The 22,206-nt window shown below is 41.3% G+C and overlaps 1 protein-coding gene across 1 annotated transcript in view; it reads left to right on the top strand.

Annotated features, from left to right (window-relative positions):
• The window catches only part of PECR (peroxisomal trans-2-enoyl-CoA reductase), a 28,415-nt gene extending 18,230 nt beyond the window's left edge, over positions 1-10,185 (top strand). Inside the window, exons 7-8 of the mRNA XM_042950090.1 lie at positions 6,303-6,414; positions 9,562-10,185. Of these exons, the coding sequence (XP_042806024.1) occupies positions 6,303-6,414; positions 9,562-9,647 (198 nt within the window). The 3' untranslated portion in view covers positions 9,648-10,185. The remainder of the gene's footprint in view (positions 1-6,302; positions 6,415-9,561) is intronic.
• The last annotated feature ends 12,021 nt before the right edge of the window (positions 10,186-22,206 follow it).

Raw genomic sequence — 22,206 nt, 5'->3', positions numbered from 1 at the left:
GCGAGTGGAGGAGGGGCAGAGAGAGGGAGAAAGAGAATCTCAAGCAGGCTCTGCACCGTCAGCACGGAGCCTGATGCGAGACTCAAACTTAAGAACCGTGAGATCATGACCTGAGCCAAAACCGAGAGTCGGTTGCTTAACTGACTGAGCCACCCGGGCACTCCTGTACTTCAATTTAAAAAAATAATGGTAAAAAAATAAAAGTAAATAAAATCAAGCTTCCCTAAATTAATGTATAAGTTTAATGTAGTTTCAGAATTACACACACCGATTCTAAAGTTTGTCTAGAAAAATATTTATGCAAAAACAGCCAAAAAATGTTTTGAAAAAAATAATGGAGGGGATTTGACCTTCCCAATGTCAAAACATACTATAATGCTATACTTATATACAATATCTGGTATTGGCACGGGAACAGATTAAAGTTAGTGGAACAGAATGCACTCTTATGGGGCGCCTGGGTGGCTCAGTTGGTTAAGCGTCCGACTTCAGCTCAGGTCATGATCTCGCGGTCCGTGAGTACCAGCCCCGCGTCGGGCTCTGGGCTGATGGCTCAGATTCCGATTCTGTGTCTCCCTCTCTCTCTGCCCCTCCCCCGTTCATGCTCTGTCTCTCTCTGTCTCAAAAATAAATACACATTAAAAAAAATAATAAATAAATAAAGTTAGTGGAACAGAATGCACTCTTATATCAGTACCATGTATACACGAGGAGTTTATAAGGAGAAAGTAACATTGCACATCTGTGAGGAAAGGATTGACCATTTAGCAGAAGTTTTACAGCAATTGGCTGTTTAACTAGAAATAAATTAGGCTGGGGTGCCTGAGTGGCTCTGTCCATTAAGGGTCTGACTCTTGATTTTGGCTCAGGTCATGATCCCATGGTCGGGGGATCAAGCCCCACGTAGGGCTCTGTGCTGAGGCTGCAGCCGACTTGTGATTCTCTCTTTCTGCCCCTGCTGCGCTTGCACGTGTGCATGTGTGTGTGCGCTCTCTCCCTCTCTCAAAATAAATAAACATTAAAAAAAGAAATATAGTAGGCCTCCTATCTTGTATCACATACAAAATCATTTTCAGATATATTAAAACGCTAAATATAAAAGTAAAACCATAAAACTCTTAAAAGAAAGTGTTTTCTAATTCCTAAACTAGCTTTCATTGTCGTTTTGGTGTATATTTTTTCAGAAGTTTACTATGCATACACAAAAATACCTGTATTTATTGACTTTTTTTTACAAAATGGGATTCTACTGTGTGTGTTTTTCTGCAGCTTGCTAAGGATAGATCATGATATATTTAATTAGGCTCCATTGTTGCACATTTAGATTCCATTTATATTTTCAGCATTGTGGTAATTCTTCAGTGAACATCCTTAAACACACACATGCACTCTTATGTGAGAAGTAACTTTTCTAGAATTCCTGAAGTAAAATAGTTTTGCATATTCAGTTTTTGGGAGGTACTGTTAAATCAGACATTTCATGAGCCGTTGTAAACAAGGTGTTCATATTTCTATTCTGAAAACTAAGAGGGGTTTAAGGATTTTAATCAAGGAGAAGATATGATTAAATTTTCATTGGACAGGACATTTCCCTTCACTTATATGAACTATATTATCTATATTTACTGCACAGAAATCAAAATTGAGAAGTTTAAGAAATACTGATCAGTTCATTTAAAATAATAAAGGCATTACGTGTTAACATGAATGATATTTTTAATAAAAAATTGCTGTATTTTAAAAAGCAAAGGAAAACCATTTTTTGTATTTGCTTTACACTTTTACAAATTTCTTTAACGTATGGCTTCATAGAATACAACTGGACTCTTATCTGCACGTGCATTTGATATGTTGGCAATATGTTGTTTTGTTTAAAGCATATGAAGAAAATGCAACTTCATGTACATGTACAGTTGGAAAAGGAAGGAACATTTTAATGGACCTTTCAGATAATTGTGGATATTCTTCTTTGATGTTTGACAAGTGTCTGTTTCTTAAAGATAGGTTGCAATGTGCCATCAATCTCAAACCATGTGAGTGAATCTTTTATACTCTGTTACATTAAAATCCATTAGTCTTTCTTGCACTTTGGGACTTTCAGCCACACACGATTTTTATAACATCAGTTATTGGCATCAGTTTTGGTAAAAAACTGGTTCACTGAGTTATGGAGATCTTCTGGATGTCGACACGCAATCCATTATATCAAAAAAATCCCTTATACAAAAGATCACGTTTGTTAATATCACCACTGATCTCTTCAGAAAAATCTTGAAGTGTTAGGAAATTGTCAAGCTCATGTTGACACGTGCAAGTTTTCCAAAATCCTCATTTTCACTCGAAAGCTCAGATCTTATTATTGACAACAAACATGAAAAAACAACGTTGTCTTCCTTTGAAGAGACATTCTCACTTTGTTCATTTTTGGGAGAAAAAAAAAAAAAAAGGCTGCCAAATACCCCAGCGGGAATTACCGTAGCGTGTTAGTCATTTATCCCAGTGAAAAATTGTATTTCATGAAGAGAGTGACTAGTTCAGATCACAACTCTTCTACTTCCACTGCAGTAGAGAAGCTTAATGAGTAATTCCCATGTTATAACGCAGGATATTAAGAAGGCGTGTACCCACTGGTTGAGATTCATATGATGAATAAATTCTGCTGCTTCATCAAAGATATTCTAAAGTGAAACAGGCCTTTCCCCCCATGTGTACTTGCCGGTGAAGAATATAATGACCACTACTAGCCTAGGGACCTGGTTCCTCTTTGTATTCCTGCCATGATTTGCTGATTTCTGAGCTGAGGCTCCAGGAGTTTTTCCCACCACTGCTTTGGCACCATTAATGCAAATGTCAACACAGTGAAAAAGACAAATGAAGAGTTAGTGTTATAACAAAAACAGTTTTGTCCTTGCAAAGCACCTGAAAAGGTCTTAGGTATGCCCAGGGTTTTGCTGACCATACTTTGACTAATGTAGGTGAAACCTTCAAATAGTTTAGATGTGAAGGGGAAGGAGAGAGGGTGGGAGCTTCCGGGAGATGCAGAACAAGGGGGTGCCTCTGCCTGATTGTCCTGGCATCCCTCGGTCAGGTCGTGTTTCCCAGATACTCTGATCACCCCAGCGAATCCTTCCTGGGGCAGAACGTTCACAGTAGGCCATTGACTGAACTGCTTTCAATGAGTTGCTGGCTTTTAAGTGACAGTCAGGAGGGTCAGAACCTAGCTGTACTTTTAAAAGGAATGGCCTAGACTTCCTAGGGTGTCCTTTGACATTCTGGGGGAAGGAATGCAGCACTTGGCAGAGCCTTCTCATTTTATGAAATTAAGAAACTAAGGGCCAGTGAGGTGCGGTAACTTGTCTATGGTCATACATGGCTCATGGTCCTGGGATTCAACCCCCAGCTTGCATATTTAAAATCCCCGGGGTCTTTAATAAACGGAGCAGAAAGTAAAGAGGTAACTGTGCTAAAAGAGGCGTTACCCACATAGATAAAGTGGAGACAAGCTGCCAGTCTTTAATGTTTACTTTTGAGAGAGAGAGAGACAGAGACAGAGACAGAGACAGAGACAGAGTGCAATGGGGAAGGGTAGAGAGAGGGAGACACAGAATCCAAAGCAGGCTCCAGGCTCTGATCTGTCAGCACAGAGCCTGATGCGGGGCTCGAACTCACAGACTCACAGACCGCGAGATCATGACCTGAACCAAAATCGGACGCTTAACCGACTGAGCCACCCAGGTGCCCTCGGCTGCTGGTTTTTAATAGTGTTTACTGATTGATAAAACTCTTGTGAATGGCTTGGTTCCTCAAACCCATCCATCAAATGGATTTTGTTAAAATCAAAGTTTAGAAGAGTCTATTGGAAGATATTACAATAGTGCCTAGTTAATTTGGTGATTATAAAAATTGTATTGGTTCAGTTTAGCTCCATGTTGAGCTCCTAAAGTAAACCATGAGCTATGAATATTTATCTATCTTTTACCTAACAGATAGCTTCAATTCAATTCAGTATCATTTAGTGGTGCCTAGTCTCTGGGCAAAACACTGTAGCAGGAGCTGGGTGATGTAACTTCCCTTCATTTTAGGCAAGGGATGCATATAGAGCTTTCATTCTGTAAACATTTATTAAGTGCTTATTTTATCCGAAACACACGAGGCCATCAGTAAATATTTCAAACAAAATTCAGCACGAAGCCACATTTATTACTAGTCGGGCACAGTCTCTCTGAACAGAGCAGACTATGGCTCTTTCTGTTTTCCTGGGGCAAGTGTGGTTTAGGGATTTGCAGACTTCTGGAGGGCATGATTACCGGGGAGAGAGGGTTTTTGTTTGGCTGGCATTCAGGAAGGAGCATACTGGAGTGGAGTCTTCCTGACTCACCGGGTGAGATGTTGTTGATTGATAACACAGGCTAATGCAAGCTCTGGTGGTTTCTTTTGATCATAGGTCAGAACTCTCTCCCCTTTCTCAGGGACCTGGAAACTTTTCAATGATTAATTCTCTATACCAGTGTTGTCCAATAGAAATACCGTAATAGTGACACGTGTAATTTTAAGCTAACCACTAGCCACATTAAGAAAAGTAAAGGGGCACCTGGGTGGCTCAATCGGATGAGTATCCGACTCTTGATTTTGGCTCAGGTCATGACCTTCAGTTTGTGAGAATTGAGCCCTGTGTTGGGCTCCTCGCTAAGTGTGGAGCCTGCTTAGGATTCTCTCCCTCTGCCTCTCTGCCCCTCTGCCACTCTCATGCATGCATGCTCTCTCTCTCAAAACAAATAAACTTAAAAAAAAAGAGTAAAAAAATATAAAATGAATATTGTTATAACCAATATATAATAGATAAGAATTTAATTAAATATTATTAATAAAATTTCATTCAACCCAATGTATCTAAAACATCATTTTACATTCTTCTATAGATTTTGCCTCTTCTCTCCAGACCAAGTCTTCAAAATCTAGAGTGTATTTTACATGTAGAGCACATCTCAGTTCAGACTAGCCATATGGAAAGTGGGCTGTGTCATGTGGCCAGTGCTTCTGGGGACACAAGGATGGAGAGAAGGCTATGCCTGCCTTCCAGGGTCTCACAGTCTCAAAGAGGCATAGCTATGTAAGAGAACACTCTAGGTACACAGCCCTGACTGGGGTGAGGCAAGCAAGGCATGGACATAAAACTTAGGGATGTGCCTCACTCTCAGGGTCACACAAGGGCAGGGTCTGCCCTGAGAGTGAGTGCCTCCTTAAATACTGCACCCTAAGCACCATTAGCCTCCCCCTTGTCTCACTTCTGCTAGGGAGCTTCATAAAGTAGCAGATTCTGAGTCTCCAACCCCAGAGCTTACAATTTAGAAGGTCTCAGGTAGGGACCCAAGGATTCTAATGCAGGTGTTTGGGATCTCCCTTTGAGAAACTCCTCCTGCACCAATAGCCTCATAGAGAGTTCCTTTATGTCCAGTGAAATAAGTCCTCTTTCTTTTTGGTTTTGGGAGTAGATGTTTCTGTATTCATCATCTACCTCTGAATTCTGTACTCAATCATCTACCTCTGAATCTACCTCTGATGCAGTGGGGTCTTGAAGTCCCCCTTGTAGGAAGCTCCTGTAGTCTGAGTTCCTGGCCTTGCAGCCTGCAAGACCATTGACTGAGCAAGCTACAATGCCAATTTATTGTTATATAGACGCATTGGCTATTTCAGGGACAAAAATATAAAAGGCATATGATGGCATTGAAAAGTGGAGTTATGGGGCATCTGGGTGGCTCAGTCGGTTGCGCATCCGACTTCGGCTCAGGTTATGATCTCGCGCTCTGTGAGTTCGAGCCCCGCGTCAGGCTCAGCGCTGACAGCTCGGAGCCTGGAGCCTGCTTCGGATTCTGTGTCTCCCTGTCTGTCTCTGCCCCTCCCCAGCTCATGCTCTGTCTCTCTCTCTCTCTCTCCTAAAAATAAATAAACATTAAAAGAAAAGAAGAAGAGGAAGAAAAGTGGGGTTATGGCGGGCAATGAAAGGTGTGGAAGGAACTGAGTTGTTTGGGAAAGATTAAGCACAGTGATCACTTTCAGCTTATTCACATCGTGTAGCTTGTTTGACACTGTCTAGATTCTTTCCTATCTTGCTGCACTAGTCACTTTGTTTTCAATGGTGCTCAAATAGAAAAAGGTGGTTGTCTGTTCTGTCAGAGTATGGTGCACACGGACTGTAGAATTCATGTTACAGTCATGGGTTTTGAGATATGTTTCCTTGGGTATGGAAACAGCCCCAAATGGGTTGTATCCACTTTTCTGTATGTGTGTACTTCTGTTTCCAGGTCTCCCCGATAGTCTGCTTCCTGCTGTCTCCAGCAGCTTCCTTTATCACTGGACAGTTGGTGGAGGTGGACGGGGGCCAGTCTCTATATACGCAAGTATTTGATGTACCAGGTGAGCACTCAAGAAATGAGCAGTCACTGACTTTATGCCTTTTCATGTTCAAGTTTTCAAAATTTCTTAAGCACTTACAAAAGGGATTAGGGAGGGGCGCCTGGGTGGCTCAGGTCACGATCTCACAGTTTGTGTGTTCGAGCCCCGCACTGGGCTCTGTGCTGACAGCTCAGAGCCTGGAGCTTGCCTTGGATTCTGTGTCTCCCTCTGTCTGCTCCTCCCCTGCTCATGCTCTGTCTCTCTCTCTCTCTCTCTCTCTCTCTCAAAAATAAGTAAACATTAAAAAAAATTAAAAAAAAAACAAAAGGGATTAGGGTTTTCTCTTATGGAACATCAAAAATGTACAAAATATTTATATTCCTGATGTGATCTTTAAAGGAAATGATCCCAGTCGAAGAAAATATCTAAATATTTTTATTATAGCACACAACTTTATCTATTTAAAAAGTTGCCTGTGTGTGCATAGGTTGGTGGAATTTTAGTCATGAAAACTATTCTCTATACGAGTATACATTTATAAGGAGGAGAGGGAAAAGGGGCAAGAGGTTGCCATATTTTTAAGATTTAATTTCTCTGTTCCTCTAATAAGCGGCTTGTGTACCTGAACAGAAGAATCAGACCTGGTAGGCTGGGGTTGGGGGGGGGGGGGGTGGTGGTGGTATGGTATTATTTTACATTATCTTTGGGATATAGACTGAGCAAAACCATATGAATTTTCTGTATTCAACCATTCTTAATATACAAAAGCAGTAGTTTTATACGGCTCAACCAAATATAGATGTTGCACACAAATATAAAATGCAGACATATTTGCACTGTTGCTGAAGAGTGTTGAGGAAGTGGCTACGAGCAACTACAATGTGATCAATGTAAGGACACCTGAGTGGCTCAGTCGGTTAAGTGTCCGACTTCGGCTTAGGTCGTGATCTCACGGTTCATGGGTTCCAGTCCCACATTGGGCTTCATGCTGACAGTGTGGAGCCTGCTTGGGATTCTCTCTTTCTCTCCTTCTCTCTCTGCCCCTCCCCCACTGGTTCTCTCTCTCTCCCTCTCTCTCTCTCTCTCTCAAAATAAATAAACTTAAAAAAACGTGATCGATGTAATGCATGTGTATTTCAATTTCATATCTGGGACCTGGGTTCATTCACCCTACTCTTCTGTATACTGACAGTCTAATCAAGACATAAGACCTTCTTTGCATTAATAAATGATTAATATGGGACTTCAGTCTTACTTATTATTTTCCCCTCCCCTATCTGCATTTCCTTACTAATAACATCAATGTGGTGATGTGCATAAGATACCACGGTTTTAAGGATGGATCTTGGTTGGAAAGACAGAAATGCCTACATTTTGCTGTTCTGTGTTCTGAAAATATTTAAAGTGGCCAGGGTGGGAGGGAAGCTCTCCACTTTCCTCACCAGTGGAGTTGAGGGTATTTTTCATTTTTCCTTCATAAAGGGAAAGAAATTTTGGGAGAAATCAGCCACATCTATTTTTTGAGAATATACTTGCCCCAAATAATGAATGGGAATGTTGAGCATTTGTGTCCAGTCTTTTCTTTAAGATTGTCAGCCTAGGCGCATCCGGGTGGCTTAGTCGGTTAAGTGTCAGACATCGGTCAGGTCATGATCTCATGGTTCATGAGTTTGAGCCCTGCATCAGGATCTATAGTGACAGTGTAGAACCTGCTTCAGATCCTCTGTTCTCCTCTCACTCTCTCTGCCCCTCCCCAGCTTGTGTGCTTTCTCTCTTTCAAAAATAAATAAAAATTAAAAAAACAGAAAAACAAAAAACCTACCAAGATTGACAGCCCTGGAGTGACAAGGGCTGGGATGGAGACTTGGCTAGGCCCTTATTAGCTGTGTGACCTTGGGGAAAATTAATTTCTGTAGGCCTCCACTTTCTTTCCTGTAAAGTGGAGTCACTTATAGCATTTATTGAATAAACGGTTGGGAGCATTATATTAGATAATGCACATTGAAAGCCCTGGTTCAGGATGCTTTTAGCTGCAGCTCAAACCTAACTAGTAGAGGAATTTATTGGCCTGAATAACTGAAAAGCAAGCCGGACTTGAATCATATGCTCATAGATCTCATCAAGGACAATAAATTTCTTCTTTTCCCTTTGTTTTTGCTAATGCAGTATTGGCTTTATCTTAAGATTGACTCTCCTGGTTACAGGAAGGCTGCCTGTGACCCCTAACAGGCCATGATTCTTTGTTCACAGCCATCTGGACAGAGAGAGAGAGAGAGGAGGGGAATGACTTGGTTACAGCATTTCTAGCAGAGTTCTGAGACCCCCTCTGTTTTGGACCAGCTTATGGGAATGGCCGTCCTCAACCAATAACCACAGCCAGGGGAATGGAGTGCACTGTTTGACTTAGCTCAGTCAGTAACCTAAGTGGGGTCACTTCCCCAGAACCTCATGGATTCCCAAGTGGAAGTGGAGGTTACTGGAAACAGGGTGAAGGACTGGATGCTGGAAAGGCAGCTATATGTGCCCAGTGCAAAGTAAGGACATGGTTTTAAAGTCATCCTGGTTATTAAGGAAGTAGGATTTTTTGAATGTCTGCAGTATGCCAAGTGTTGTACACAGGCTGTCACATTTAATTTTCACTTTATTTATTTGTTTTTAAGTTTACTTGTTTATTTTGGGAGGGGAGGGGTGGAGAGAGAGAGAGGAGAGAGAGAGAGAGAGAGAGAGAGAGAGGGAGAGAAAATGAATCCCAAACAAGTTCCATGCTGTCAGCCGGAGCCCGACGTGGGGCTCTATCCCACGAACTGTGAGATCATGACCTGAGCCAAGATCAAGAGTTGGATGCTCCACTGACTGAGCCACCTAGGCGCCCCTAATTTTCATGACTTTAAAAAACAGATGTTGTTACACCCTCCGATAATTGATGAGGAAATAGGTTCAGGAAGAGTAACTTCTCCACATTTGGAAGAGCTACAGAGCTAGTCCAGGGAAGACCTGGGATTCCAAAGCAGGTTTTTCTCAGGACTTTTGCCATTTGTCCTAATGATTTCTTTTTCCCGCTGAGAAGAGGGGTGAACCAGGGAAAATAGGAGGGTTTATTGGAAACCAAGAGGATTAATGAGGTTCATAGATTTGTGCTGGACGTGAGGTTTTCTACTTACTTAACAGATCATGACAACTGGCCTGAGGGAGCAGGGGACATTTCTGTTGTCAAAAGGATGAAGGAATCTTTCAAGAATAAATCCAAGCTCTAAGCCAAGGAAACTAGAGGTGTCTTTTGTCCCCAGATGCCTTAACATCTCAAGAATACACTTTGGTACTTTATAAGAGCTAATAATTTGCATGGAACAATTGCTTTCTGCCTTTTTAATGTTATCAATCATGCCTGTACAAAAACTATTCCTGAAATTAAAGCATTTTTAAGTCCCAACCAATACGGTTGAGCCTGTGATTAAAGATTTTTTGAGGAATGGACTTAACACACTTTATGATTTACTTTTTATTTCTAAGAAAAAATATTTGAAAAATGCAATAATTTCAAATTAAAAATGGAGGTATCATCATCTCCCAAAAGATTTTGCTATTTAATTGGAAAGGTGGGCAATAAATTTAAATTGTGACAGTGTTGTGATTCTTAAAACGAGAGATACACAGTGACTCATTTCTTATAGCAAATATTTTTGGATCAGTAAAGCCTTATTGGTGATTATCAACATGTGATTTGTTTTGTTCATGAAGTCAAATTTGTATAAGCCTTCTTAATTCAAAAGAAAAATAAAGTTATACGTAGTATTTCTTTGCAGTACTTGATTTGTGTCTTGATTTCCTATCCAAAGTATTCCCTTTTCTTCATGTTTCTCCTTTTGTATACAACACAAACATTTTATTTTATTTTTATTTTTTTCCAATATATGAAATTTATTGTCAAATTGGTTTCCATACAACACCCAGTGCTCATCCCAAAAGGTGCCCTCCTCAATACCCATCACCCACCCTCCGCTCCCTCCCACCCCCCATCAACCCTCAGTTTGTTCTCAGTTTTTACGAGTCTCTTATGCTTTGGCTCTCTCCCACTCTAACCTCTTTTTTTTTTTCCTTCCCCTCCCCCATGGGTTTCTATTAAGTTTCTCAGGATCCACATAAGAGTGAAAACATATGGTATCTGTCTTTCTCAGTATGGCTTATTTCACTTAGCATAACACTCTCCAGTTCCATCCACGTTGCTACAAAGGGCCATATTCATTCTTTCTCATTGCCACGTAGTGCTCCATTGACAACACAAACATTTTAATTAAATGTGATACAAATGTGTTAGGGTTCAGCATTCTGCCTTCACTTGATTTTTTCTGGCAAACTGATTTCGGAAATGCCACTTATAAATTATGCACATTCATTTTTTGTCTTAATTAAACCTCTTCCAATTGACTTATTCCCTCTTGAAGTCAAGTAGATATTTCCCTCTATCAGTAATTCTCAGTTCAAAGTACAGATCCTCCTTGACTTACAAAGGGGTTACATCCTGATAAACCCACTGTTAGTTGATAATATCATTAAGTCACAAATGCATTTAATACACCTAGCTTAACTGAACATCATAGCTTAGGCTAGTCTCCTTTAAACATGCCCAGAGCACTTACATTAGCCAACATTTGGCAAAATCATCTAACACGAGGCCTGTCTTACAATAAAGTGTTGACTATCTTATGCAGTTTATTGAGTACTGTGCTGAAAGTGAAAACCAGAAAGGGTGTGTGGGTACAGAACGGTTGTATTGGTTGGTTTCCCTCTCAATTGGCTGACTGGGAGCTATGGCTGTCTGCCACTGCCTAACATCAGAAGAGAATAGGTATTGCATATCACCAGCCCGGGATAAATTCAAAGTTCGAAGTACAGATTCTGCTGAAAGCATATCACTTTCACACTGTCATAAAGTTGAAAAATCGTAAGGCAAACCATCGTTAAGTTGGCGACAGTTGTATGTAATTTACCAAGCTCTGGGAAGGGGCCCCTGAATCTGCCATTTTCTTAGGCTCCCATGCAGGGTCAGGACCAGGGGGAGACCAATGAGATGCCTAGAGTGCAGCATTTAAGGAGGTGCTCACTCTTGCATTTGCTCGAGTGCAGAGCCGCCCCTGAGTGCGAGCACAGCCATACATTTTGTGTCCATGTTATTAATGTGGAAAGATCAGAAATCTTTTCCTGCTAGATAATACTTTAAAATGGCCTTCTGATAATACATGATAATATCATAGTTGCTAAGAATTACAAGCCAGGCTAGAGGGCAGGCTAGCCCTAACACAGGTTGGTGTGGAAGATGGAAGAGGCAGGGCTTGCTTTTCAAATTACCTCATGCTGATGCCTGCAAACAATCCCATAAAGCCCCACAGTATTGACACTTGTTTATTTCTGCTTAAGGAACGGAGGTCACCCCACATAGCATGAGACTTAGCTACAACTCCTTATTAGATCTTCTTGTTAGACCTATTATTGGGCAGCTGACCATTATCAGTATTCTAGAATCATAAGTCTATTCCCCAGGACTTTGTACACTCTGTGATAGTGTCCTGTCAATAATGCTCTTTTGCTACTACACTTAGTAAATTTTGCTGTAGACTAAATATTCCTTAGTAAGTTTCATTACTCAGTAATAATTCGCTCAATAATTTCGAGCCCCTACTATGTGCTAAGCATTACAGTAGGAATTGGGTGTGCAGTACTGGAAAAAAAAAAACAACACATGGACTTTGTCTCAAGGGAGCTTACAAGGGCAAGAGAGAGAAAGAGAGAAACATTAATCAAGCCACATACAAATTTAACCCCTCCTCCCCCCCGCCCCCGCCAAGTGTTCTAAGTGCCATAAAGGGTCAGGTCATGGTGCTAAAGGCATGTAACGGGAAGAAAAAGACACCTAGTGGGGAAAAAAGCAACTCAAATTATTAATCATGTTAAAAGACTTTGTTGATTAAGACGACCCTTGTTGACATTATCTCTTCCACCCCCGCGCCCCCCCCCCCCCCCCCCCCCCCCCCCCCGCTCTTTTGTTTCATGGCTTGTGTTAATTCGGGTCTCCTGGGAAGCAGATGCCAACACAGAATGAGATGTGCATGAGACTTGGGGAACATGCCCAGGGAGGATAAAGAGCAGGAAGACAGCAACAGCCTTCAGGCTGTAGAGCAAGTCTGACACCTTGCTTCCCCACCTTGTAAGGAGGGGACAAAGACAGTGGGCAGGAAGCATCTCAGCTTGCATCAAAGAAAGTTTTTTAGGCCAGGCTTGCTGCATGTGAGCCAGGAGGTTCCAGGAGACACTCATGAGCAAGGGGGTTCCAGGAGAATTACCTGGGTTCCACATGTGAACACCCTGTCCTTACTATATATCACTAGCTCTGCTCCTCCTGCTGGTGAGGGTGACTTCTTTTTCACCAGCTACTGCCTGAGCACAGGCACGCTAATGTGCCCTGGAATCAGCCCGAGTTTGTAGTTCAGGGGGACTTTACTGTGTCCCCTGGCAAGAGTCGCCTCCTTTGGGACCATGACTTCCAGTGCTGCAGAGCCCAGAAATGGATGGGAAGCACAAAGTCCCACAGTGGGTCTTTGGAAGTGATAGTAAGTAGGCCCACTCCCTCTTCCACTCATTGGTCCCCAGAAACGTTCCCAACGCCTTTGGGGACATGCGTCCTGAAAGATGGTTCTCCCTCCTTTCAGAAGGTTGCTGGCACTTCAGCCGTGCATTGGTTGTTCTAGCCCTCTGTGAGGCTGGTTGCTTCTGGAAGCATGGTGTGTGATACAATCAATGGTTGCATGATCAGGGACCCACTCTCGTACATTTTACTGGGATGTGGGTCACCTGGTTGGATGCTGTTGTGTGGGATTCGATGGTTATGGATCAGGATTTGTATAAGCGTCTAGAGTGGTGGTATCTCAGTCCCTGCTCACTCACAGAAAAGGCAAACTCTTAACTTGGGAGTAGGCATTTGTCACTATGAGGACCATATGGTCACTTGAGCATGGAAAATTTAATATAAAACATTATTAGCTATCACAGGGAAGGGGGGTAGTGAGAGATTGGCTAGTAGGAAGTAAGGAGAACTGTAAAGAACATGGGAATGGGGCATCTGGCTGGATCAGTTGGTAGAGTGTGCAACTCTCAATCTCAGGGTTGTGAGTTGGAGCCCCACATTGGGCGTAGAGATTACTTAAAAAAAAAAAACAAAAAAAAACAAAAAAAAGAATACGGCAATAGCAGATACAATGAGTAGCTAATAATCTCCTACTAGGGCTGCGATGGCAATTAACTATTTTCCCCAAGGCCTAATGGTGTATTTCATAGCTGCCACATGCCTATATCGAGGGGCTGTAAAACAGTTAGTTACCATTTGCCCCTTTAATTTTCAACACTATTCCAGGGCTTGGCTCAAAAAAGTGTCCCCTTGTGGTTAATTGTGGAACACCAGCCTGTCTGGACGGACAGTGCCTTCCCTTCTGAGGAAGCCAAGACCTGGCTGCAAAGCTTCCGCTTGCACTTTAGTTTCTTTCTTCATAAGCCTTCCGCACTCCTCGTTTACAAGGGGTTCACTTCACGGAAGCAGCTGCCTGTTGAAATTTGATCAACTGGCAGGAAGGGTTGAAACTGCATCCCACAAAGGTGTTAGATTAAAAGCTAGGCATTATCTAGCCCTTGTTTTATGACAGTTATCCAAAAGGATAGTTAAATCTCCAGTTATCCAAAGGGATATTTTGAATCTTGCAGACAATGCTATTTATGATTTGCGTGGTAAGCAGAGCCCTCTGTTGGCCAGTGTCTACTTTCACCCAGCCGTACCACCCTTTCCTTTTCTGCTCTCCCATGGAGCCAGTGGCAAATCTACACTACGTCCCAGTGGGAGTCAGATGCTGGGGACCTGCAAGTCCTAAAGCTGTTAGTCAGTTTCAGTGCTGCGCCCCCAGGGTTTCCTTGCTCTTCCTATCTAGCGAGGTTCTCTCACTTGTTTCCATCTGTAGCCTCCAAACTTGCTGTCCTAGGGCTTGTCAGTTCCCTGAAAGGAAACCTTGAAAACCCCTTCTGACTGAGACCACTTCGCTGAGGTTACTAACAACCTTTCTGCTTACTACACTCGTGCATCCTATCCCCCTGCTTATTTTGCCCTTTTCTGTCTGTCCCTGCAGAGCTCTTGCTGGACTCTCGCCTTCCATGAGTTATGCTGTTAGAGTCCACTGGAGTCCAACGGCCTAGGTTCGATTCCCAGCTTCCACCGCTTACTCATTCCTGTCACAGCTCTGAGACAATGGAGAGATTTGAATATGGATTGGGGATGAGCAGATACTATTAAAGAATTACTGGTCATTCAATGTGATAATAGCAGGGCAGTTACTTTTTTAAAAGACGTCCTTACCTAAAACGGGGAGGAAATTATATTTGGCATTTGCTTTTAAATACTCCAGTTTAAAGACGAATTGGGGAAGGGAGGGGAGCTGGTGAAACGAGATTGGAAGCATGGTAATAATTATTTAGGCCAGCGATAGATACATTATACATTAGATGGTTAATTCTACTCTTCTCTCTACCTTTGGGTAAGTTTGGAACTTCCTAAAATAAAAAAAAAAATTGCAAAATGAAAATGGTCTCATTCATAACTTGGATATAGGGTAACATGGGGAAGAATTAGTTGGCTGTAAATGAAGGTTATTTGGGAGAAACAGGAGAGAGTTTGCACTTGACATACAGTGGTTCATGGGGATACATGGATGTGGCAAAGGTAGTGAAAGACCAGGTTCCAAACAGAATATGTTTTGGTGGTACAAAGCTATTGCCTCTTAACCTGATTTCTGCCCTGTGGGCAGTAGGCATAACCTATGTGCTCCTGGCCAGCCTCCCACACTGGTTAGTTAACATTATCAGTTAGTCAGCTCCAGCACAAGCTGATTGAGTAAACAAGTAGGTTTGAAAGATATGGACAATAGTCCATTTATTTCAGTGACATTGATATTCCTGAGTTCATATGCTCGAATAGGGAAATGGTATCCAGTTGGTAAATTTGGAAGAACTCAAACAAATAAGCAAAGTAAAAACAATATTCCTTGATTCTCTTGACTATTTGGACCATTAAGCTTCTGTTTTCATATGTATAGACTGAGTCACAAATTCAGTTAGAGTTTGTAGTTTTAAGTATGACTCCACAGAATTACCTTTTATTTCAAATGTAATACTTATCACAAACTTAAATAGTTTAAACTTAAATAGTTATCACAAACTCCTTTTCAAAAAAGGAGTCATTGCTATGGGTGATTCACAGTAATTGCCAATCAGAATTTCTTACCTTGTAATTTTAATCTTCTGAAGTCAAGGCTGTGGGTACCAAAGCTTATTTTGTTAGGTTTCTTTGGCTTCTTGTTTTCAGATGAACCAAAAAGAGAGGACAAGTCTATTTCTTCCTGGGGAAAGATTCACATGTGAGGCATTGAGTCTGGACTGGGGGTTGGTGAGATTGACTGTGGCAGGGAGGGACAGGGGACTAAGCAACCCTTCTCTTCTATATTGTTGGGGTGGAGAGTAGGGGAATTGGGGAGGATGGGTAACTTTATTGGATTCTAATTCATTCTTACATTTTACCTAGAGGAATGAACCTGAGGAGCGTTCAGGGAGATACAGAAGAAAACATTTTGATGAGCAAGCAAAGTGTGTATGCGTGTGTGTGTGTGTTTGTAGAAATGGTCCTTGTGGTTGTCTTGAGAGTTCAAACTGGAGAGTAGAAACATATTGCCCACAGGGCTGTAGAATCACTATATGGTAGAGAACAATAGTTATCATTTATTGAGTGATTACTATATGCCACATTCTGCCAAACACCTTCCATGAATGATGCCATCCTAACCTTACAAAAACCACGTGGGGTAGATTTCTCCACTACCAGTATTTTTATAGCGGGGAAAATTGGCACAAACAGGCCAAGATCTCACTTAGCAAATGGCAGAAGTGGGATTTGAATGCAAGCGGTCTACCTGTAGAGCTGGTGACTAGCACGACATACTGAGAGAGACAGACTAGCACCAAGACATCAAGAGATTAAAAAAAAAACATTTAGGGGCGCCTGGGTAGCTCAATCGGTTGAGTGTCCGACTTCGGCTCAGGTCATGATCTCGAGGTTTGTGAGTTTGAGCTGACAGCTCAGAGCCTGGAGCCTGCTTCAGATTCTGTGTCTCCCCCTGTCTCTGCCCCTCCCATGCTCATGCTCTGTCTCTCTCTGTCTCTCAATAATAAATAAATGTTAAAAAAAATTTTTTTAATGGAACTATTTAAACACATGCTAAAGAGTATAATAAAACCCAATACCCAGCTTTAATAATGATCTGTATTTTCTCAAATTTATTTATCTCTCTCTCCTACTTGATTTCTAAGTACCTTAGAGTAAATTCCAAATTTCCTGTCATTTCACATCAAGAATTAATTTTGATTTGAAATATTAATGTGAGCAGAAAAACATGCAACTCTCCAAAGTGGGAGAGTGATCACCACGGCAATGTAAGAAAAGCCCATGTGGCCACCACCAACAGCTCCCACCTATCATTGGTCATAAGACACACAAGCCCCACCCATGGGCTACAAACGTGTGCTTTGCTTGGCATGTAGGGTACCTGTTTTGGAGAAAGATGCATCAGACTCTCAGAACCGAATTCATTAAACCAACTCCTTTCCCTCTGAATCCACATCCAAAAAGAAGTCTAAAAATTGGATTTTTCTGTGCAGCTTTGCCTGAGGGGAGTTAATGGGCTGCTCTGGTCCATTGAGATGTTTGGCCACTGCGAGAGTTTTATGTAAGTCTACACCACGTACTTCAATTCCTAGTGAGTTTATGAGCGTGACTCAGCATCCTTGAATTCAAGGACTCTCAAGAAAGGAATAGTAAGTTTGAGATTTTAGACATGCCAGCCCGAATGCCAGCCTCCAGGCCGTGGGAAGTGCTGATTCTACTTCCTGCGTGGTCTTCCCCGTTTGCCTTTGCTGCCCTAACTCAGCAGCTCAATCCTCAAATCCCCATGAAGCTACCTTCATCCTTTTATTTTAAAGGTAACTTATTTATTAAGAACGTAACATGTCTTTTTGATTGTACTAGTATTTTTTTAAATGTTTATTTTTGAGAGACACAGAGACAGAGCACGAGTGGGGAGGGGCAGAGAGAGAGAGAGAGAGGGAGACACAGAATCCTATGCAGGCTCCAGGCTCTGAGCTGGCAGCATAGAGCCGGACATGGGGCTCGAACCCACGAACTGCGAGATCATGACCTGAGCTGAAGTCAGACGCTTAACCGATTGAGCCACCCAGGCACCCCTGTACTAGTATTTTTATTGGAATTGCTATTTGTAAATGTTCTGATCACAGCGTTATATATTTTGAGTGGTCTACACTTAGTTCTATGTTTCTATGGGGAAAATAATCAGAAACACCTGCCTCTCTCCCTCTCTCTCTCTCTCTCTCTCTCATAGATGGGTTCTTACTTTTTTGCTTCTTTCTTTAATGTGGCAAAATATATATAATATAAAATTTCCATCGTAACTATTTTTAGGTGTATGGTCCTTATTTATTTATGATCCCTCATTCATTCATTAAGTCTACCCCAAGGCAGAATACCACTTGCTAAAACAACTGAGGATAAATTCAAACAGGCATTATGTTCATGCTATCCAAAAATTAAATTTCCAAAATCCAAGTATGCTTGAAAAACATCCACAGCATATCAAGATACAATAGAACTAAATTAATGCACAATGAATGCCTGATATTACACATTTAGACACTGTCTAGAAAGATCGAGTGGAAACTCTTCTGTTGATTTGTATATATTTTTGGATGATCTAGGGATTTTTTTGAGACAATTTATAAAATAGATCTTTGTTTTACACACACCACACACTTCAAATGTGGTTTATTTCCATTTAAAGTACTGTTTTAGATCGCATTTACACGAAGCTTCAGGTATTTATTTTTTGGCTCAGAAATCCAAATTCCTGTATGAAATTCGAAATTCTGGGCCTCAAATTTAAAAGTTTTTCAGTCTGAAGTAACTACTGAAGAGGGGAAAAAAGAAAATTGCATTCTTTTTTTTAATAAAGAGATTAACATTTTTTAAGGTTATTTATTTTTGAGACAGACAGAGAGAATGAGTGGGGGAGGGGTAGAGAGAGAAGCAGAGAAAATCCTAAGCAGGCTCTGCACTGTCAGCACGGAGCCGGATATGGGACTTGAACTCCCAAATTGTGAGGTCATGATCTGAGCCAAAACCAAGAGTCAGAGACTTAACCAACCGAGCCACCCAGGCACCCTGAGAAAATTGCATTCTTGAAGAAAAAGGTAAACATTAAAAATTTAAATTTCATTATATAATAACTTTTAAATGTGTTTTGAAATTTAGAAGGCATTTTATACATTATTCTCAAAATTGGAATGCTTTAGAAAAAAAATGACATTTATAAATGGCTCTTTTATCAGAGGGGGGGGAGGGGGATAGTGATTTAACTCCTAGTTGTCTAGAAGAGGAAGTTTTGCTCTTAGATATTTTATCTTATCTCATCTTATCTTATCTTATGATTTTTTTTTTTTTTTAAGTAGGCTTCATGCCCAGTGCAGAGCCCAGCACACATGCTGAGATCAAGACCCTGAGATCAAGACCACTGCTTAATCCCCCGGGCCACCTAGGCACGTTGCTATTAGGCATATTTTATTTTATTTTAATTTTTGTTTTTATTATTATTTTTAAAATCAAAACTGGAATTTTTTTTTTCAAATTTAAATAGAACTTGATTTAAACCTAAGGACAGAATGTCTTGATAAACATCAAAAAAAAGAGTTTTTATATTTTATCTTTATATATAAGTTCTATATATATCTATATATATAAGTTCTAGACAACTTATTTATTTTTGACAGAGAAAGACAGAGCATGAGTCGGGGAGGGGCAGAGAGAGAGGGGGACACAGAATCCAAAGCAGGCTCCAGGCTCCGAGCTGTCAGCACAGAGCCCGACGAAGGGCTCGAACTCACGGACCGCGAGATCATGACCTGAGCTGAAGTTGGACACTCAGCCGACTGAGCCACCCAGGCACCCTTATATTTTATCTTTAAAAACAAGAATGTAAAAGGTCTGTACACTTGAGAATTATGGTATGACATGGGAGTCTTTTGGACACACAGAATACAAAGGCATATTTTATTTTATTTTATTTTATTTTATTTATTTTTTAATCTTTGTTTATTTTTGAGAGAGAGAGAGAGAGAGACAGAGTGCGAGCGGGGGAGGAACAGAGAGAGAGGGAGACACAGAACCCGAAGCAGGCCCCAGGCTCCAAGCTGTCAGCACAGAGCCCGATGCGGGGTTCAAACTCACGAACCATGAGATCATGACCTGAGCTGAAGTCGGACACTTAACCGACTGAGCCACCCAAGTGCCCCACAAAGGCATATTTTAAACTGACTCTTTTTCTTTCCTTCTTTGAAGGTTCTGGTATCTTAACTATTTCATGGTTTTTGGACTATTCTCTTTGCTTCCAAGTTCTATTTCTCTTTGAGAACTCCAGACTATGCTGGCTAATTGTGGTGGAGAGGCGGTGGGGCCGAGAGGATCTTATTTGTTTAAATATCCTTTAATTCACAGAAATTTTAGCTTCAAACAAATATATTTGCACTATTATTCTTTCTGTCACCAAATACCAAACACATTAAAGCAAAATATTCAGATGCAATTCTTCACATTTTAGCAATAAAAGAGGAATGGTTTTTATTAGGTGTTTTTAAATAAAAGTTTGTTTGGAGTGTCCCTTTCCAAATAGGTAATCATTTTGGAGACCCTGAAATCTCTGAGCATTATTTTTATTTCAACATACTTTTAATGGTGTGTGAATCACACAACTCTAAACTCCTTTTGAAGAAAAATACTCTTGCAAACAGAAATTATCTTCTATGTTTAAAGGAGTTGCTTATTGTTGTACACAATTTTGTACCTATTCAGCGTCTACTACTTGAACAGGAACATAGATTTTTAAATATAAATAGTTTGACTCACCTTGTAGAAAATGAATTTAGCCTGAGGACAGAGTAACAACGTTTTAATAATATCCAGGTACTCAAAAGTGAAGCCTTCTACAGTAGAGGGTTAATTTTAATATAACGGACGCATCCAGGGAAGAGGTCTTTTTTTTTTTTTTTTTAAGTTTTCTTTCTTTTATGTTTATTTATTCTGAGAGAGAGAATGAGACAGCACAAGCGGGGGAGAGGGGCAGAAGGAGAGGGAGAGAAAATCCCAAGCAGGCTCCACACTCAGCTCAGAGCCTGATGCGGGGCTCAGTCTCACAACCACTGCAAGATCATGACCTGACTGAAATTGAGAGTCAGAGGCTTAACCTCCTGAGCCACCCCGGTGCCCCAGGAAAGAGGTCTTTTGAACCCATTTTAAAGAATTCAGGTGAGGGTCACCTGGGTGGCTCAATTAAGTGTCCGACTTCAGCTCAGGTCATGATCTCACAGTTCCTGAGTTTGAGCCCCACATTGGGCTCTGTGCTGACAGCTCAGAGCCTGCAGCCTGCTTTGGATTCTGTGTCTCCCTCTCTCTCTGCCCCTTCCCCCCAAAAAAATAAACACTAAAAAATTTTTTTAAAATAAAATTTAAAAATCCAGGTGAAATCGACTTACCATTAACAATTTTAAATAAACAATTCAGTGGCATTTAGTATATTCACAACCTCCACCTCTGTCCAGTTCCAAAACATTCCCCAAAGGAAACTCCATATCCATTAAGCAGTTGTTCCTCATTTCCCCTCCTCTCAGCCCTGGCGACAACCAGATGAGCTTTGGCCTCTTTGGATTTACCTATTTTGGATATGTCATGTAAATTAATCACACAATACGTGACCTTTTGTGTCTGCCTGTTTTTCACCTACCATAATGTTTTTGTAGTTCATCCACATCGTAGCTTGGAGTTTTAATATGTTTAATATGGATGGGATTGCCTCCACTGGTGAATACAGTTCCTTGAACCATATTTCTAGAATGTTCCCTTCTAAGCGTAGAAGGCTTTAGTGATGATGCCTGGGAGTCTTTATTATTTTACCACAATTAAAAAATAAATCTACATATTTTATCAAGTAATCTGATAAAAGAATTCCTGGCATGTCCAGAAGGAGGAGATTCTGAGCTTACAAAACAACCCACAGGGATGGATTTAGGTATAGGGGTTGCGAGGCAGCAGATGTTATGGTCCTCCCTCCAGAAGAAAGGTGTTATCAGACAGCTTCTGGAAATGCTGGCAGCAGACAGCCCTCAGCTGTCAGCCCCCTTCCTGGACAACCTCAGCCAAAGACAGTGGCCTCAGCCAAGGTCATGTTCTCTTCCTCGGTGGCCCTCATCCAGAGGATGATCATCATGAGGGTGTAAACCACCCTCTCATACTTCCCCGTGAAGTCTCTATAGGGCTGAGGTTTGGTCCTGCTCTCTTTCTTCCCCTTCTCTTCCACAGGTGCTGATTCCATGGGTGCTCCCTGCTAAACCTTGGTGACATCTACTCATTTTACTCCCTGATGTGACTTCTCCAGAGATGGGAGGCATGTTAGCTGTCCATCCTGGGTCACTTAGGGTGACTGATAATGCTGAGGTTGGCTCGAGATACTGGCTTGTTTCAGAACTTGTCTGTTTTCTAAAAGGAAGACAGTGCCCTTCAGTTCTCTATTGCATTTGGGTAGCTCGTGAATAGGCTCTTCAGAAATTAAACATAACTTTGTGCAAACTCTGGGTTCACTAAACAGCTCTTTTTCTGTTTTCATGTATTTA

Source organism: Panthera leo, chromosome C1 (assembly GCF_018350215.1).
Source record: "Panthera leo isolate Ple1 chromosome C1, P.leo_Ple1_pat1.1, whole genome shotgun sequence".
Taxonomy (NCBI): domain Eukaryota; kingdom Metazoa; phylum Chordata; class Mammalia; order Carnivora; family Felidae; genus Panthera; species Panthera leo.
Note: the sequence above shows the minus strand (reverse complement) of the source record. Positions and strands in the feature narration are given on the sequence as shown.